This window comes from Nyctereutes procyonoides, unplaced genomic scaffold, assembly GCF_905146905.1.
Source record: "Nyctereutes procyonoides isolate TBG_1078 unplaced genomic scaffold, NYPRO_anot_genome, whole genome shotgun sequence".
Lineage (NCBI taxonomy): Eukaryota > Metazoa > Chordata > Mammalia > Carnivora > Canidae > Nyctereutes > Nyctereutes procyonoides.
Window position 1 is genome coordinate 34743223 of NW_026575020.1, and position 20040 is coordinate 34763262.

The 20040-nt window shown below is 45.8% G+C and overlaps 1 protein-coding gene across 9 annotated transcripts in view; it reads right to left on the minus strand.

Moving 5' to 3' along the window:
• PRRC2B (proline rich coiled-coil 2B) overlaps nucleotides 1-20040 on the minus strand; it is a 91697-nt gene that overhangs the window by 35063 nt on the left and 36594 nt on the right. For 8 of the 9 annotated variants that reach the window (XM_055323203.1, XM_055323180.1, XM_055323194.1 and 5 more), the window contains exons 6-11: nucleotides 15825-15968; nucleotides 13401-13642; nucleotides 12816-12937; nucleotides 12224-12366; nucleotides 6312-6402; nucleotides 3414-3606 (exon numbers count right to left, since the gene is read on the minus strand). In XM_055323203.1, coding sequence (XP_055179178.1) covers nucleotides 3414-3606; nucleotides 6312-6402; nucleotides 12224-12366; nucleotides 12816-12937; nucleotides 13401-13642; nucleotides 15825-15968 — 935 coding nt within the window. The remainder of the gene's footprint in view (nucleotides 1-3413; nucleotides 3607-6311; nucleotides 6403-12223; nucleotides 12367-12815; nucleotides 12938-13400; nucleotides 13643-15824; nucleotides 15969-20040) is intronic. The other variant, XM_055323210.1, reaches the window with a different exon arrangement.

Below are 20040 nucleotides of genomic sequence, written 5' to 3' on the forward strand. Positions count from 1 at the left end.
CCAAGCTGCAGGGAACAGAGCTTCATGCGGAATACATCACAGCACAGTTGATGGGCAAGTATAAGGGAGCACCAGTCACTGAAAGCACAATAAGGAATGACCATCCCAAAACAGAGCTTCCCATTCTGGGTGCAAGCGACAGATGCGTACAACGGTCATGAGTCCTCAGACGTAAACAAACAAGATCTGTGCCTTTTCTAGTGCACTCATGAACCCTCCACAAAAGCACCATGTAATACATTCACTGCAACCAAGGGCTTTTCTCCTGAAAGTTAACTTCTTATAATCCAGGGACAATAAGGACAATCAGAGAAGATTAGGAACTTCTAACTTGGAAGCATGATAGTACTTTCACACAAGGTAACTGGGGCCAAAGCACATACTTTCCTTTCCTATTGCCCTGGACTAGGCCTGTCCACACTCTGCAGTGCATACATGGTGGCATGTCGCCATCACTATCATCTACCTCACCCCCCAGTGCTCCTAGAAATGAAAGGACAGAATCAAAGGGTACATGGATCGCCCCGCAAGACTTCTGAGGTGCCTTTCTGAAGTGCCCCAATATTAGCTGTCATTTAAAGACCCAGTCCTCTGCAAAATATTGGAACTTTTTAGAAATCTGAATGCATAAAATTATACAGATTTTTTTTTTCTTTGTTGATTCACCTAACTCACATTGTTGTTTATGAGAAGGTCAAAGTGAAACCTCCTTGGAATACTGAACAACTCCAACACAGGAATGAAATTTGGATTAATTACAGGGTAATTTCCAAGAATAGCTGTCAATTTTGTTTTCCCTGTACCTAGCACAGTGCCTGGCACACAATAGGTGCTCAAAAAAAAAAAAAAAGACTAAAGATAAAGACATTTTCATTTTATAAGATGTGGAATCAGAGTCCCTTAAATAGCAAAATGCATTAAAAATGGCAATTCCTGATCCTGGGGACCAGGGTGCATGGAGCCTGCTTCTCCTTCTGCCTGTGTCTCTGCCTCTCTCTCTGTGTCTCTCATGAATAAATAAATAAAATCTTTAAAAATTAAAAAATAAAAAATGAAAATGGCAATTCTGGGATCCCTGGATAGCTCAGCAGTTTAGCGCCTGCCTTGGGCCCAGAGCATGATTCTGGATGGAGTCCCAGGATCAAGTCCCACATCGAGCTCCCTGCATGGAGCCTGCTTCTCCCTCTGCCTGTGTCTCTGCTCTCTCTCTCTCTCTCTCTCTCTCTCAATCTGTGTCTCTCATGAATAAATAAATCGTTTTAAAAAGTGGCAATTCTGTTATTGTTGTTATGCCAAATGTATTTAAGTTAATGCCTTTCTCAGACCTAACTCTGTGCCTCCTGAACAATCAGTCTCAAAGTCATGAAGTCTGGAACAATAAGGCAGGCATCTGGCACCAACAGTCTTGGTGGTTCAGAGCAGGTGGTCAGAACGCAGGCAGGGAGAAGAGGGTGTCCATGTGGAGATGTGGCTAGTGTGGGAGTTAGAGCCCAACCAAGCACGGTGAGGATTCATCATAAGGAGAGGTGGCCCAGCAGGGAGATTCAGGGTATCCACGTGGTGCTGGGACTGGGTTGGGGGGCACTGACAGCTGAGTGGGCGAGGAGGGCATCTGTGCAAGGGAGAGAGGATGGGGACAAAAATGGGAGACTGGTCACACACAGGGGGACTGATCAAGTAAGTGTGAATACTAGGGACAATGGGAAAGTGGAATTATAGATACAGAAGGGGAGAGAACCAAGTTGGATTGTGTGGAACCAGAGGTATCACTGTGAAGTCATGGTTCTCCATACAGATATAGAAATAATAAAGATGTTGGGATCCCTGGGTGGCTCAGTGGTTTAGCGGCCTGCCTTCGGCCCAGGGCGTGATCCTGGAGTCCTGGGATCGAGTCCCACATAGGGCTCCCTGCATGGAGCCTGCTTCTCCCTCTGCCTGTGTCTCTGTCTCTCTCCCTGTGTGTCTCTCATGAATAAATGAATGAAATCTTTAAAAAAGAAATAATAAAGATGTGAACATGTATATATGTGTACACATATGTATATCTGTATATACATACACACATTTCCTCACCCTGTCCACCAAGAAGGCCTAGGAACAATAACACGCCAAAAGCAGTGAGCACTTCCCCTAGGACTCACATATTGGTTTCTAAATATCATAAGGGCTGATCCTTGATCAAGGCAAGGACAAGACAAAATGACCTTGGAAAAGCTTGTCCCGGGGCACCTGGCTGGTTCAGATGGTAGACCAATCATTCGACTCTTGATCTTGGGGTTGTGAGTTTAAGCCCCACATTGGGTGTAGAGATTACTTTTAAAAAAGATTGGAATTAAAAAAAAAAAAGAAAAAAGAAAAAAAGCTTGTCCAATCAGAAATCAAGGAAACTGCTCAATAACGAGTGGGACAGAAGGACAGATGCCAGCTTAGAGAGGTTCCTGCGAGCCAAATAAAAAATACCTGCAGCTCCAAAACAACAAAAAGAACAGATTATAACCCACTGATAAAAGTAAGTAAACTCAAAGTTCAATGAGAAACAGGACAGTCATAGTCTCAAAGTATCTCCACACAATTTCTTATCAGTTACAAACGTGAAAGAGAGAAACTCCATAGAGTGAAATTGGGTGGACATGAAAACCTTAGTCAAGAGATCAGAGTGAAGGTTGTCAGAGCATGGACAGAGTGGAATTTCCTGTCACCTGGTGGGGCACAAGCAAAAGAATCAGTGTCATCTCTGAGACATTCTAGCCAAAAATGGAAACCTTGAACCCAGTCATGAGGAAGCACCAGATAAAACCAACTTGAGGTGCATTCCACAAAATAACTGGCTTACAATCTCCACAAATGTCAAAGTCATGAAAGTTAAGGAAGGCTGGGGGACTATTCCAGAGTGAAGGCAGCATGTGATTCTGAACTGGATTCTTCTACACAAAGGATACTGATGGGACAAATGGTACAAGTTGGATGGAGTCTGAGAATCAGATGGCACTGATGTATATCAATGCTAATTTCCTGGTTTTGACCGTGGTTATCTAGGAGGCAGAAAATAAATACAAGTGTTCCGTGGTGACAGGGCCTGACCGGGCTGGCAACTTACTCTGCAAATGGTTCAGAGAAAAATATTCTTTGTATTATGCTTCTAACATTTCTGTAAGTTTGTGACTATTTCCAAATTTTAAAAGAAATCTTTTAATGAAAAATCAAGAGAGAGAAATGTCCACCTAGGACTTTTCAGAAACCTAGCCACTGAACTCAGTGAAGTACAAATGCATAGGACAGACAACCAGATGACCTGTTGTACTGCTGTCTCAGAATTCTAGTGAGATGAATTTGAAAAGAGCATGTGTTTGTGTGCGTGTGTCCCCAGTTCCCAGCTAACAACAGGCACAGAACCCCTCCAGTGACTGTGGTACCTGGTAGTCAGGGCCGGATGTCCAGCTGTGAAGCTTCCTGGAAGGTGGTTGAGGTTCTGGCACTTTCCGGACGACACGGGTCACACCCACTGTTTCGCCCCAGTCCTTTCCTTCCTCTTGGGGACGTTTGGCATCAGCACTGTCTGCAGAGCTCATGGACAACTGACGCTGCCGTCTGGGGTCCCAACTGCTCCTGGGACAGACCACAGCAAGGATGAGTTTTCCTAGTCAGCCCAAGCATGGTTTGGTCTTACCCATCAGAGGGCCTAAGGAATTGGGGGAAGCCAGCCATCCATACACCAGTGTCCTTCCCTGGAATAGATCTACCCCACTGTGTGTGAGAGGACAGACCCAGAACACCAAAATCCAGCACTAACATTTACCAAGTCACTCTTACACACAAAGCTACAGGTGGGGCATTCCAAAGCCATTACTTGGTTTATGGGAAAATAAGTCCTTACTCTCCCATTTTAAAGGGCTGGTAACAGAGTCTCATAAAGGTTGGGGAGTGGTCTTCCCAGGAAGAGTGAACAGATCTGAACCCAGAATCCCAGATGAAGGTCTTTCTCCTTAGAATATGGCTCCTTCCCTGCGCTTTGCATAAAGGAGGTATTCAATCAATTTTCCTCCAAATAGCAAAAGACAGCTCACTAAATGATGCCATAATACAGAGAGCAAGAGGAGGAAGCCAAACAGATGCAGTATGATAAAGGGGAGAAGGGATTCCAAACAGAGGCTGGAAGGGAGTGGAGATCTGTGCAGTGCTCACCTTAACATGCTGCAGGAGCAACCAAGGCACGAGGGCAAAATGTGTATGCGGTGACCAAGCACATCTTTTGTGTAAAAAGAGCCCCAGACACACATCAAGGAGTTCAGAGAACAGCAGGGAGTCAGGTGTCGTGAGTATGTATGTGTCTGCATGTCTCCATGTGCACACATGTAGGGAGGGTAGAGGGAAGATGAGGCTGGTAAGGTGGCTTAGATCACAGCAGGGCAGCAACCACTCTTGACTCCTGATACCACTTTGAGGGGCGCCAAGACCACACAAGGCTCCTGACCCACCAGGAAAGATGACTAAGGCACAATGTGGAGAGAGAACACAAACCGGCTAGCCTCTGAATAGTCCAGAAAAGAAAGGATGTGGTCCCAATGGCCCAGAGACAATGAACAGGAAGGGACAGGGTCCAGGGGAGTGTCGGGAACCCATCATCGACAGGGAGACAAAGAAGATGTAAGGAAGACCCGGGAGCCTGGAGCAAGACACTCATAATCAACCCAAAGAACCCCCAGAAAAGTGTAGGTTCAGGGAGGGAATGCTTTAGGGACTCTCAATTTGAGATATCCTTGGTCACAGCCAGCAGTAAAACTGTGTCCAAATCCACTCTTAACTCGTTCAGTTGAATACTTCATTCACGTTAGCTATAAGAGATAAGGAACAGAGTGTCCTACTGCTTCTCGAGTCTGTAAAATCTTATGTCATTCCTTTTGATTTAAATTCTTGCTCACCATTTCTTCTGGGCTTAGTGTCCCAAGAACTGACCCACAGATATTTCTCAAGTGCATTCAAAGCTTCAGTTAAAATAAAACAGTATTAAAATAAGTTAGAGAAACTTCGATTAGTTAACTGTTTGTGGATAGGAGAAAAAGTAGCAGAAGGTCACTGCCCATTCCTTTTAGAAGAAGGGCTCTGAAGCAACCGACACGGAATACAAAGAAAAAGAGAGGCAGACTCAACTATAGACATTTGGTTATTGACAATAAAGTCGACAAATGGAAACCCATCAAAGCATTAATATCTAAAGGATATAAAACACTAATCACATTTTAAAGCAGATATAATAAGTCTAATAAATAAATATACAAAGGAAATAAGCAACTCCATACAAAGGAAAGCATTCATGTTTGCTAGTATCCAAGAAAATAGGTCAAAAAGCAAATTAAAGCAGCCATAGGTATTATTTTAAAAGTACTAGCCAGAGGCACCGGGGTGGTTCAGTGGGTTAAGCATATGCCTTCGGCTCAGGTCATCATTCCGTCCTGGGATGAAGCCCCAAATCAGGGCTCCCGGCTCAGCAGGGAGTCTGCTTCTCCCTCCCTTGCTTGTGTGTGCTCTCTCTCTCTCAAATAAATAAATGAAATCTTTCCAAAAAAAAAAAAAAAAAAAAGCTCCGTCAGAGAAGTCTGGCTGGCTCAGTTGGTAGAGCATGCGACTCTTGATCTCAGGGTTAAGACTCCAAGCCCCACATTAGGGGTTGAGTTTACTTTAAAAATAAATTTTAAAAAAAGTACTAGACAATCAATCTATTGCTATTAAGACCAAAAACTAGAGGGACCAAACTACAATGAAGTATTTTCCAAAGAGCATTATAGGTAAATTAGTCCAATGAAATGATCTAAAAAAGGCAGAAAAAAATGAAATGGTCAAGTAAGTTCAGGAAATATGGTATACCCCACTCAGCGCCTTCTCCCACATCTCTCAAAGATCCCCCAACATGCTCCAGCACACATACCCTTGGCTCTGGGCAGCCTTGGAGTAAAGCAGTAAGTTGAACCCCATGGTATCCCAAACTTGCCTGGCCAGAGAAACCTTTCTGGGCACCAGATTCATAAGTGATCAGTGGAACAAGTGGTGTCCAAACTCATTCAGGAAAATACTGGCACAGTGGTTAAAACCACTAGGACTCAGCCAGCCAGCCAGCCAGCCAAGCGTGCCGGGATGCACACTCTGGCTCCAGTCCCACACAGCTGTCCCATCAGCAGCATGGAAACCATATCTGCCCCTATGAGGCTGCTTGTGACCAGGAAATGCACTTGGCGTGGTGACCAGTACACAGCTGTGCCAATAAGCACTGATGCGTGTGCATCTGGCTACATTATGAAGGATGGGGGGATCCTTACCACTTAGGCCTGCCATCCTTCCCAACTTCTTCCTCCTCTTCATCATCACTGAACTTCAGTTTCTCTGAGTAGTCCACTTCCTCATGAAGGCCTACAACAGGGAGACCAAGAAAGAGCCAAGTCTCAGCAGTGCTAAGAGCGCCATCCTGGGGGTTTCCTCCAGTCAGGGCTTATACTGGCTCAATCGAGGGGGAGGGCAACCTGGCCAACCGCTATCATGACGGACACCACGGATAAGGTGAGGGACAGCTATGGCTTTGGGTGACAGCAAAGCAGCCTGGTCAGATTAACCTTTCCACAGATAACAGGTCTTCAATCTGGACAAAATATCTTACAAATGCAGTAAAAGGTATGGAAGGGTGAACAAAATAGCAGGCAAAACTAGACAGGGGTCCAACCAGGCAACAAAGAGACTTGGCCAATGGGATGTATGAGCTGCTGCTGTGCCCTAGGGCACTGCCCGGGCTCAGGGGCTCAGGGGGACAGAAAGTGCCCATCATCAGAGAAGTGGGCACACAAAATGTGGGAGATACAATCAGGGGAACAGTATTTTGGCCAGGAAAATGAACATGAGATGTATCTTGAAAACATGTTCAGTGAGAGAAGTCAGACACAAAAGGTCACACACACTACACTGTGTGCTTCCATTTATATGAAATGTCCAGAATAGGCAAAACCACAGAGAGAGAAAGTAAATTAGTGGTTGCCAGAGGATGTGTGTGGGGGTAGGGGGTAACTGGGAATGCATGCTAATGGTACAGTGCTTCTTTTGTGGGTGATGGAAATATTCTGGAACTAGACAGTGGAAATGGCTGCACAAACTTGTGAATGTACTAAAATTCACTGAATTGTGGACTTTAAAAGAATGGATTTATGGTATGTGAAATTTGTTCTACAAACTGTATCTTTAAAAAAAAAAAAAAACAGAAAGTCCAATATAATTACAAGGCAGATTTGATGAAAAAGTGTTTCCTTTCAACACAATTGGGTTGAAAGGAAAAGGATTAAAGAAAAAAAAAAGACACACATGAAAACAGTAACACCAGAGCAATGATTTTAACATAGGACAAAAGAAACTCGCATTTCTAGTGATATAGGACATCTAAAGGATCAATATATGTCAGAAAAATTAGAAATGTGCATATGCCTAATAACAGCTTTGAAACCAATGAAGCAGAGAAACAGATAAATCCAGTCACAGTGGAGAATTCCATACCTCATTTTCAGTACCTAAGAGAATTAGACAAAAATACAAGTATATAAGATCTGAAGTACACTTCAACCACCTTGACTGTAACTAAATTGATATTTACAGACCATGATGGTCAACTGCAGAATACACTTTCTTTTCAAATGCATTTGAATTATGTCCTGTTCATAAAATAAGTCTCAATAAGTTGAAAAAAACGAAATCATACAGTGTATACTCTCAGACTATAAAAGAATTAAATTAAAAATCCAGAAAGCGGGCGATCCCTGGGTGGCTCAGCAGTTTAGCGCCTGCCTTCGGCCCAGGGTGTGGTCCTGGGGTCCCGGGATCGAGTCCCACTTTGGGCTCCCTGCATGGCGCCTGCTTCTCCCTCTCTGTGTCTCTCATGAATAAATAAATAAAATCTTTAAAAAAAAATCCAGAAAGCTTTAATAATTAAAATGAACAGATAAATAAAATAGAAAACAATCCACCAAAATGGAGAAAATTAAAGCCCCAAACTTCCTCTTAGTAAAGATTAATAAAAAGAGTAAGTTGTTGGCAGAAGTGAATAAGAAAAAGAGAGAAAATAAAAATTGCCCAATTACTGGGAACGAAAGACGGGCTATCACTACAGTGCCCACGGACATCAAAAAAGAAAAGGAATGCAATCAGCAACTTTATACCAATAAATTCAACTCAAAAGAAACAAATCGGGCAGGCCCGGTGGCCCAGTGGTTTAGTGCCGCCTTCAGCCCAGGGCATGATCCTGGAGACCTGGAATCGCGTCCCACGTCAGGTTCCCCGCGTGGAGCCTGCTTCTCCCTCGGCCTGTGTCCCTGCCTCTCTCTCTCTCTGTCTCCCATGAATAAATAAATAATATTAAAAAAAAAAAAAAAAACAGGGATCCCTGGGTGGCGCAGCGGTTTGGCGCCTGCCTTTGGCCCAGGGCGCGATCCTGGAGACCCGGGATCGAATCCCACATCGGGCTCCCGGTGCATGGAGCCTGCTTCTCCCTCTGCCTGTGTCTCTGCCTCTCTCTCTCTCTGTGACTATCATAAATAAATTTAAAAAAACTAAAAAAAAAAAAAAAAAAAAAAACAAATCGCTTGAAAATATAACTTATTAAATACTGACACAAAATGACAAAGAAAATCTGAGCACCTCTATAATCAATAAAATTAAATCTATTATCACAAAAGTTACCACAAAGAAAACTCCAGGGTCAAATTATTTCACTAGTGAATTTTTTTTTGATTTAATTTTATTTTTTTTTATTTATGATAGTCACAGAGAGAGAGAGAGAGGCAGAGACACAGGCAGAGGGAGAAGCAGGCTCCATGCACCGGGAGCCCGACGTGGGATTCGATCCCAGGTCTCCAGGATCGCGCCCTGGGCCAAAGGCAGGCGCCAAACCACTGCACCACCCAGGGATCCCTCACTAGTGAATTTTATCAAGCATTTATGTGAGAAATAATACCAAACTTACAGACCTCTTCCAAAAAGTAGAGAAGGAACATTTTCCAACTCATCTACAAGCCCAGCATAACCCAAGATCAAAACCAAACAAAGATATTAAAAGAAAATCAGAGACCAGTATCCACCATAGATGTAGACACCAAGAACCTTCATAAAATATAAGTACACTGAATCTAGGCATACAAAAAGGTGGAGCAATAGGAATTTAAGGTTGGTTTAGCATTATAAATAAATAATTAAGCAATCAATCCAGTCCTCTAGATTACCAAAACGAAAAAAAAAATCTTACGATCACAGACACAGGAAAAGTTATTCAACAAAGTTTAATATCCATTCATGATTTAGAGAACAAAACACTCAGCAAACTAGAAATAAAAGGAAACCCTTCAATCTAATAATAAAGAACACCCAAAATCCTATAGCTGACATAAGATTTAAAGGTGAAACACAAACACTTTCTCCCCAAGATCAGGAACAAAGAACTTGAACACTGCACTGTACTGGAAGTACCACACTGTATTTAAGCAAGAAAAAGAAATAAAAGGCATATAATCTGAAAAGAAGACACAAAGATGCCCCTATTTATAGGCAACAAGATGCTTTATGTAGAAAATTCTAAGAAATCAACTAAAACTAATCAGTAGGATTCAGCAAAGTGCCTGGTACAGGTCCATACACAAAGATCAACCGTTTACAACACGAAACAAAAAAATGAAATTACATTTTAAAATCAATGCCAGGGAATCCCTGGGTGGCGCAGCGGTTTGGCGCCTGCCTTTGGCCCAGGGCGCGATCCTGGAGACCCAGGATCGAATCCCACGTCGGGCTCCCGGTGCATGGAGCCTGCTTCTCCCTCTGCCTATGTCTCTGCCTCTCTCTCTCTCTCTCTATCATAAATAAATAAAAATTAAAAAAAATAAAAATAAATAAAATAAAATAAAATCAATGCCAGGCACAGCAGCATCAAAAAACACCAAATACTGGGGATCCCTGGGTGGCTCAGTGGTTTAGCGCCTGCCTTTGGCCCGGGGCATGATCCTGGAGTCCCAGGATCGAGTTCCACGTAGGGCTCCTGGCATGGAGCCTGCTTCTCCTTCCGCCTGTGTCTCTGCCCCGCCCCCTCTCTCTACATCTATCATAAATGAATAAATAAAATCTTTAAAAAAGGGGGGGGGGATCCCTGGGTGGCGCAGCGGTTTGGCGCCTGCCTTTGGCCCAGGGCGCGATCCTGGAGACCCGGGATCGAATCCCACGTCAGGCTCCCGGTGCATGGAGCCTGCTTTTCCCTCTGCCTGTGTCTCTGCCTCTCTCTCTCTGTGACTATCATAAAATAAAATAAAATTTAAAAAAAAAAAAAAAACACCAAATACTTAGGATAAACTTAACAAAAGATGTTCAAGACCTCCACACTGAAAACACTGAAACAAAGCTAAGAGTAGTCAGATTCAACCAGTTCGCGGATGGAAGATTCAAAATTAAGGTATTTATCCAGCAATACATTCAACATAGTCCTAACCAAAATGCCTGCAGGCTTTCTGTAAATACTGACAGGCTGATTCTAAATTTATATGGGAATGAAAAGATCTTGTAGTCAAATAACCTTGAAAAAAACAGTCAATCTTGAAAAGGAACAATGCTGGAAAGCTTACAGTGCTGAATTTAAGACTTACTATAAAGCTACAGTGTGGTATCGGCATAAGGAAGAATAAATACATTAAGGAAACAAACAGGGTCCAGAAATAGACCCACACTTATCTGGTCAATTGATTTTTGGCAAAGGTGCCAAAACAATTCAGTAGGGAGAGGAAAGCCCAAACAACAAACGGTGCAGAACCACTAAATATCCTTACGGATGAAAACGAGCCTGGACTCCTAGCTTATGCACAAAGATTAATTCAACATAGACCACAGACCCAAAAGTAAGAGTTGAAACGATAGAAAATAGGGGAGTATCCCTGCTGTCAAGGAGAGAAAAAGATTTTTAGACAGGACACAAAAGAAATAACTATAAAACCCCCCAAATTTATAAATTAAAATTCATCAAAATAAAACACCTTGGGTCATCAAAACAGTGCTAAAAAAAATGAACAGACAAGGGGTGCCTGGGTGGCTCACCTGGCTAAGTATCTGACTCTTGCTTAGTTTCACCTCAGGTCGTGATCTCATGGGTCCTGGGACTAAGGCCTGTGTTGGGCTCAGTCTACTTGGGATTTTCTCTCATTCCCCCTCTGACTCTCCCCCCACTTGAATGCTCATGTGTGCGTTCTCTCTCTCTCTCTCTCAAATAAATAAATCTTAAAAAAAAAAAAAAAGAACAGACAAGGTAGGCAAGAAATGGGAAAAAATATTTGTAAGACATTAAGTTGCATGGGACTTGTATCTGTGACTTGTATCATGCCACTCAAAAGAAAAAAGAAAAAAAAAAAAAGAAAATACACCAGAAGCCAAATAACACATGAAAATTTGTTCATCATCATTAGTCATCAGCAAAATGCAAATTAAAAGCATAATATGACACCACTACACACCCACTAGAATGGCTAAAATTAAAAAGACTAATCACGTGGAAGTTTGTGAGGGCGCAGAGAAACCTGGTCCTCAAACCCTATTGCACAGCAAGGAATGTAACCTGGCACGGCCACCATGGAGAAAGGTGTAGGTGGGGCCTAAAAGGCCCAATCAAGCACCTTCCCTTTGACCTAATAATTCCACTCCTGGGTATCTGCTGAACACAAATGAAAACTTCGTTCCTAATGGAACCTCGATCAGAGGAGGGGAGGCCCTGGGTAAGGCCGGGGGAGGAAGGCTGGCTGGCAGGGGGAAGGTTCCACACCTTGATGAGAGGTGTGCCACACATGTGCATCTCTCTGTCAGAACTGCGCAATGAAGATGAGCATCTTTCAGAGTAACTAAAATTTACTTGGAAGCAAAGACACAAAAAGAATCTTCAGAGAAAACAATTGGGCTGATACTCGTTGAAGCTAGGGGATGTGAAGCTGAGGGCTCACTACCCCATTTACGCTTTTGTTTAACTTTTCCATTCTAAAAAGTCTTTTGAGAAAGTGAACAAAATCTCCCCACATCTAAGAGCAAGACCAAAGACCAACAGAAGACAGGGCTCAGTGAGGAAGCAACGGCTGGCAACGAGCCACGGACGGTGCCACTCCAGCTTGCTGAGGGCCACACAGCCACCTTGCTGCCCGGCAGGCAGAGGCAACCCTGGCCCTGAAAGCCCCCGACCCACCTGCCCAGCCGTCATCAGCGTCAGCGTCCAGGTCATCCAGGCCCTTCAGGTTTTCCGCATTGATGATGGTGGGCCGCGGCGCCCGTCCCACCAGCTGCCTCAGCGGGCGGATGGGGCGAGTTGTTCCCAGCCTGTTTTCTTTTCTGCCAAGGGCAAAAAGAGTAAAGATCTGGCCTCACATCAAGTATACAGATGCAAGCAAAACCTAATACTTTTCCCCAATATAAGTCCAAAACTGCAAAGGTTCATGGTTGCATTTAAGACTTAAATCCTCTCCTTTGAAAAGAAACCTACAAGGAATAAACACAGCCCAGAGAGCAGTTCTGGCTCATTTCGTAGTTTCATATCCTCAGCGCTAGCACCTAGGGCAATGGCCACAAACTCATGCCAGGACTTACAATCATAACCCAACCTCATTCAGCTCCAGATCCCAGCCACCCCACCCACCCAGGAGCTTGGAGGTGGTTTCAGGTCCACTGTGGTCTCGAAGACAAAGCACCTTCATATGTCAGCCCATTATCTTGCACAATGCCCCCAAGCGGGGTGGAGAGAGCCACTCTCTACAAATGTGACTATAATACAGTAGCCTTACCCATCTTGGTCATTCATCTGGAATTGTCTAAAGGGAACACGGGGTTCAAGACGGAGCTGGGGAAGGGGAAAAGATCCTCGTTCCACTGTACCCTGGTTCTCTGATGACTGCGGTGAACACATCTGAAACATAACATCAATGAATAGGATTTTCTGATAATGGTTCAAATTCTAAGTTCCACCTGCATTAGAATTTGCTTTGGAAAATGGAAACTGGGAAGAAGAGACAGGCAAGTCTTGGAACTGCCCGGTTCATCCTACCCCCGTCTCCCCTATCTCTTTCCTGCTGTCAGGAAGTACACCTGGGGACTTGTGGTGTCTTAGGCAATGCCTGCCTCTCCTTGCTCTAAAGAACCAAGGCCGAAATAATATCCACATCACCAGGGAAAGCAGCCGAAGACCCTTAAGATTTGAAAAGGGGCAGAGAAAAACGCTGAAGTAATGGAAACTTTCAAGGTAGGGCTTATCAGGGCAAAGACACTGGGAGGAAAACTGAGGTGGACATTCAACCACTTAGAGGAGGTTCTGCTGGACACGAGCAATCCAACTTCATGGGAAAAAAAAAATGCATACTCTGAAAACTTACAAAAGCAGGAAGCATGTCATGGTATGTAGGTGGGTGGTATACATTTCCCATGAACTGTGAAGCCCCTTTTCGGACAGGCTGAGCCGGGCGGAGAGAGGGGTCCTTAGAATCGCTGGTACATGCCGAGGAGGGGGCTCCGTCTCCCGCACTCGAGTTCCTGCTGCCCAGCTCAGTTGGGGAGGCGCTCAGAGACGTGGCAGAAATTATGTTTCGCCCACCGCCCTCCCTCCAGCTTGTCACATCTGGAAATTGAAAGGGGGCAAAAGGGGAGAGGAAAGAGGAAGGGGGAGGAGGGATTGTGTGAGGTTCTGAAGGTCGAGGGACCCCCTCATTCACCAAAAACAAAAACAAAAAACCCAAAAGTGAAGAGTCAAGTGGTCGAATCTGCCAGGGAAGGTGGAGGGCAGACACCTGGCCAATGCGTACAAACTTGCTGTGGGAAGTCTGGTTGTAAGAGAAATACAAAGCAAGGTCCATTCACAGAGAAGGCAAGTGTAAACAAGACATGGTCTTCGCTGGTCAACAGAAACCACATATATCCACAGATCTAACACACGAAGAAATCAGGACAGCCCCAATAAAAACAGCCTTGGGTCATTTCTCCCACAAACACTGACCCATCAGGATCAGCACTGGGCCCAGCATTGGGCTTTACATTAAAACTGAGGTAAGTCCTGGGGCACCCGGCTGGCTCAGTCAGTAGAGCATGCAACTCTGGATCTCAGGGTCGTGAATTGGAGCCCCATGTGTCACGTAGAGATGACTTAAAAATAAAACCTTGAAAACTGGTGTTAAGTCCTGACATGTTTCAACTCAGTTTCACAGTGACACCTCTGCTCAAAGATTCCACAGTTCATAAGACAAAGCAGAGCCCCTCTCCCTCCAGTGGGGGCATGAAAGGGTCCTTGGCCCCACCCCCCAGGCCTTCACCCCCACTTGTTCTGCTCGGGCTCAGGGGGCTCTCCTGCAGCTCACAGTCTGAACCCGCCAACCTATCTATCCTATTAAGATGATGTTCCCCCCACCGTCAAACTTAACAAGTACTGGGGGAATTAGGGGCAAAGGAGAAATCACATGAGCCCGCTCCTTTTCAGCCAATGTATGGTTAGGAATTGAAGCATGAAGTCCTTGAGTACTTGAGACTAAGAGAAAGAGATAAAGCACAGAAGCCACAAAACCAGAGTTGGCTCCCAGCAATTCAACTGCCTTGAATACAATCTTGGGCAAGTCCTGTGATTACCCTTCTGGCCACACCTGCTTCTTCATCTTCTCAAATAAGGAGATGGAATTGATCCCAAAAGCAGCTTCTAGTTCTAAACTTCTGTGGTTCTACAAAGCAGCCCGGCTTGATCCCGGAAAACTACAATTCTTGGCTTGAGGAATTTAGTTACATTATTTGGAGCAGATGAAATAACCCAGACACAGGCCACTGAAAAGGTAGTATGCTCCATTAGAGTCACCTATTGATCATTTCACTTACAGGGTGCCAGTTCTGACACTGGGATGCCTTGCAGATTAAGACAAACAGACAAAAGTCCCTCATGTTTCAGGATCTATTCAAGCCCTCCCTTCCCCCATCCGTCCACAAACAAACAAACAAACAAACAAACAAAGAGCCATTTCATAATCCCTAGTCAGAAGAGATGGAAAATCTCTTCCCCAGACAAAATCTTAATCTCTAACCGCTCAAGGCCATTAAAAAAAAAAAATTACCTACAAGTATTGCTATATGACCCTGCCAACTCCTTGGCCAGACCCAAGATGAGGGGACTGTGGAGACCAATCCTAGGCTGGCTACAAAACCCCAGAGGAGGATGTTAAAAAAATAGATATTCTAGGGCACCTGGGTGGTTCAGTGGTTTAGCATCTGCCTTCGGCTCAGGTTGTGATCCTGGGGTTCTGGGATCGAGTCCCATAACAAGCTCCCCAAAGGGAACCTGCTTCTCCCTCTGCCTATGTCTCTGCCTGTGCCTCTCATGAATAAATAAATAAAATCTTAAAAAAAAAAATAGAGATTCTAATTTGGCTGGGGATGGAGAAGGGCTGGAAATCAGACTTTTCCAAACTCCCCAAAGGATCCAGACAGGATTCAGCAAGGTTTAGGAGCCCCTGGCTTAGAAAACCAGCTCCAGAATCAGGGATGAAGCAAATGGGCCCTTGGTCCTTCTGTCTGATGACAGCACAAGGGGAGACAGACAGGCTTGGCTCAATTCAGAGGAGGAGAAAAGAGGAGCGACCTCCAGACCAGCCTAGGGAACAGGTGCCACAGGCAGGGGACAGGCACAGGGTCAGTAAGCATACTTTCCAGACAGAGAGCCTGGAGCCTGGGAGCACCAGCTCGTTGAGAGTACACATGCCACTAGAAGGCAGAAGGGCAGCCTACTGTTTCCACACGTGCCCAGACAGAGACCACAGTGCACTTACTCTGAGGGCGGAGGCTTGGTCCTGGCCCATACGACAGATCGAAGACGCCCCTTTCCTTGCCAGCCTTGTCCTGCCCTCCAGCTGCTTTCAGCGTCGGAAACTCCTCGGGAGAGAAGGATAACAGTCGGCTTGAGCCCCTTAAACCTGTCGAGAAAAGCAGAGGGCTCGGTGAGCGGCGCCGAAGGGCCTCTGCTGCCCCATGGGTCGGAAGCCACGCTGCCTGGATCCCACCTGGAGCCTGCTCCTGTTAAGTGCGCTCCCCAGGGGACAAGGAAAGCCAGATGCAGATGATCTGCTGGGCTGCTGACAAAGGATAAGGGAGAGCAGATCACAGCTGCCCCAGCCCAGAGCCTTCCCCACTCCTAAAAAAGGGCAGGAGTCTTCAGGGAAATCAGCCCAGGGAGGTGAGCTGTTTTCGTGTGGAGGTAATGGCAGCAAATGGTCCCCCCCCCCTCCCAAAGCCTCCACCCCAGATCTACCCTCGTGAGCAACAAACATCTCAGTCCTGTGATCCTGGGATCTGTTTATTCCTTCCCTCCCTCTCCCATCCACTCCCCAATGCTATAGGTTCTTTGGAGAAGAAACCTTTCCTTAACTTTGTGGGAGCCCCTCCCAGCGCTTAGCATCAGGAACCTGAAATCATCTTTCAGACAAAATGGTGCCTTTTTAGGGTCCAGGGTGGCATTTGGTGCTTTTATCTGGACCAAATGCCCAGCACCATATAAACTTAACACAACAGTGGCAGTACACAGCACAATGTCCAGCCATGCTATGCCTGTTCCCTAGACGGCAGAGCCCAATTCCCACCCCCACCCCCGACCAGTATCATTCTCGGAATTACTGATTCATGGGCCCGTGAACTACGGCAGGGACCTGGCCAGAAACACGCAGCTGGGATTAGTGCAAACGCAAGAGGCAGCAATTCATTCACTACTCCACTTAGTAAAAAGATCCAGGGTCAAATAAACCTGCCAGGGGGACAACCTGACAGACAATCTCCAAGTGTCACAAAGAAACTGCCACTGTGTGAGGGGGCCTTCGACTCACAGTTGCTTGAGCATTTTTTAACAAAAACCACTGACAAGGAGGATATATTAAAGCTATGCTTTAAAAACACAGATTGGAAGCTTAAAAACAAACAGTACTTTTTTCTGCCTTAGCAGTCACGAAGGTCTCACTCTACATGGGAATTAAACTTGCCCTCCACAGATAAGAAAGATAAAGGGAAGAACTCAGAATCCCAGACTAAAGCAGTAGCACTCCTTACGGCTGCAGTGCTCTTTAGAGCACGTTCACTACCAATCCTTTGGGCCATGTGTTCTCTGCCGTTGAGACTCTGAGGCAGGAACATGAGGGACTTTCCTAGGGTTCCAGGAGCCATCAGCAAGGGACCACTGCCACACCAGAGCCCACAAGTCACAAGCCTCTGGTGTCTGTTTGCACCAGTCTGGCCCCCTGGGGCTGATCCAACTGAAACAGGCCCAAGGCCACCCAACAGACCACATGGAGGGGTCTATCGACTCAGGAAGAGTCCTTCAGAAGTGCAGAGCCATGAACATGTTTGCGAGCAACACTGTCAAGCACCCATAGCCCCAATACACCATGGGCCTGTGGCCACAGCACAGGAGGCGAGCTGGGGGCTGCTGCCACCCCAGTCCCCTGCCTGCACCATGGACGCCTCTGTCCCTCCTCCTGGGCTCCTGGGTTCTACTGCCTCCCCGATGATGAATGATCAGTCAGATGTTCTCAAAGGATTTTGTCATGTTCTGGAATTAGTTTCTAAGTCATGGCTTAGTTTGTTTTGTTTTGCTTTTAGACATTATTTATGGGATGCCTGGGTGGCTCAGCAGTTGGGTGTCTGCCTTCAGCCCAGGGCATGATCCTGGAGATTCAGGATTGAGTCCCCCATCAGGCTCCCTGCGTGGAGCCTGCTTCTCCCTCTGCCTGTGTCTCTGCCTCTCTCTCTATGTGTGTCTCTCATGAATAAATAAATAAAATCTTTATTTGCCTGAACTGAAAGGAGATGCTTAACCACTGAGCCACCCAGGTGCCCCACATCTTAGTTTTGATAGGAAATACAATCACAGGATCAAAAGAAGCTGGAGAAAGGTATGAACAAACCCTCCCCCACTCCCACGCCTGTACCCCCACCTGCCTACTTCCTACACCCTCAGAAAACAGGCTGCTTCCAATTCTACTCCTCCCTTCCTCTGAGGCTTCCTTCCAGAGATGCTTTTCTAATGCACATACATGTTTTAGAAGTATATTTTCCCTCATCAGAATTTTTTTCATGAATGGCAGTAACATACTATACATACTACTCTGCACTTTTTTTCACTTAAGAATATATCATACACCCTAGAGAGTTTGCCAGACCCATGGAAAAGCGCTTTTTCTCCTTATAGGCTAGTAGTAATTCGTGAAAGCACCAAAATCTGATGGACATTTCAAGTGATTACTTCCAATCTTTTGCTATTACAATGTTGCAATGATGGGGCGCCCGGGTGGCTCAGTCAGTTAAGTGTCTGCCTTCAGCTCAGGTCATGATCCCAGGGTCCTGAGATCAAGCCCTGCATGAGGCTCTCAGCTCCATGGAGAGCCTGCTTCTCCCTCTGCCTCTCAACTCCCTCTTTTTCATAAATAAATGACATATTAAAAAATAAATGACATATTAAAAAAAATGTTGCTATGAGTATCGGGTATATATGTCATTTCTCACACAGGCAAGTATTCTAGGGCAATTTCCGCACAGTGGAACTACCAGGTCAAAGGGTGAGCTATTAGTATCTGGAGAGGCAGGACCAAGCTGCCCTCCACAGGGGTTGTGCCAATACACACTAGTATTTTTTTAACTTCTGTAGTTCTTCTTAAATACAAATTAATACATTTGATTTGCTTAAAGTTCTAACCTTACAGAATAAAGGCTTTAGAAAGCAAAGACCACTGTAAAATCAGTCTAATGAATGCTCTTTATAAAGCCTCTTTAAAGAGAGCTAATTATAGGGAACTATAATACTTGTCACCGCCCCACTCATCCCCCCACCCCGTGCTTGTCTTGCCCCCTTTACCTCATCCCACAGACCAGAGAGTCCATAAAGCTCCCTTATACATATGCAGGCCAAGCTCTCCTGCCCTGAGCTCCTCTGGAACTGGTGTTTGACAGCACTTTGGCACGCTGACTGATGTCCCCACCGGAGATGGGGACAGAACTTCCAACCATCCAGTGATTCCCATCCAGAAGGGGCACATGCGCCGGGCAAGGAGGGGAGAGTTCGGGACAGGCGAGACATTAGCCAGGACTGGGGGCAAAGGGTACAAAAGACAGCCAGTGCTCTTCGCAGAAGAGCGAGCAATCGTGCACTACTCTCACCAGCAGCCCTCTCCTTCCAGCGCAGAGGCATCATCCAGGTTGGTTTGCAGTGTGCTGGACATATTTGAGCTAACAGTAACAAATTAGGAGGGCTCAGGCAGATGTATCTATATCTTTGGCTTCTCTCTAAAGCACTCACTGAGCCTGGGCCTGCATTCTCAGAGAGGGCTTTGGTCGTTGGGGGTGCGGGGGGTGCAGGGGGCAGAGTCTGGCTGCCCTCTCTGCTCAGGTGAGCTCTGAGCCTGCCTAGGAAGCCCTCTGATAGGCTGTTCAGCAGTCACTGAAAACTGGGCACCCTCCCACCCCACTTCCCTCTGTGGAACTATCACAGCTGTGGCTCTGCTGGTGACAACTTCCAAGTGCTCCAGGTCAGGCACGACATAAACAGTAACAAATACTGTGTAAGCCATGAATGCTCCAGTGGCACCATCCAACACCAAGCAGCTCAATTCCCAGGGCTGGCTTATTTATAAACCCAGGCCTGAAGCTCACACCACACCTCGCAACACCTCCTCCTTGATGGCCCAGGAGAGAGGAAGCAGACTCATGTCAGCCACACCGGTGAGCAGGTATCTGAATTCCGCCGATGGGATAGCCGACTCAGAGCCGACTTAGAGCAGCAGCCGACTCAGACCAGCGTCCAGCCTCCCCACATACCCCAGGAGGAATGTCTTTCCTAATAACATTCTCTGAGATCAAAGAGCTGACGGACTTTGTGGGGTCAGCACTCCCACCCCTGGGGCAAAGGTAAAGGCTCCAGGGAACAGAAGCTCACTCAGGTGAGAAATTCCACAAAGCTTTAGGCCCAGGGCTGCCAAGACTCAAGCCCAACAGTCTAGAAAAGGT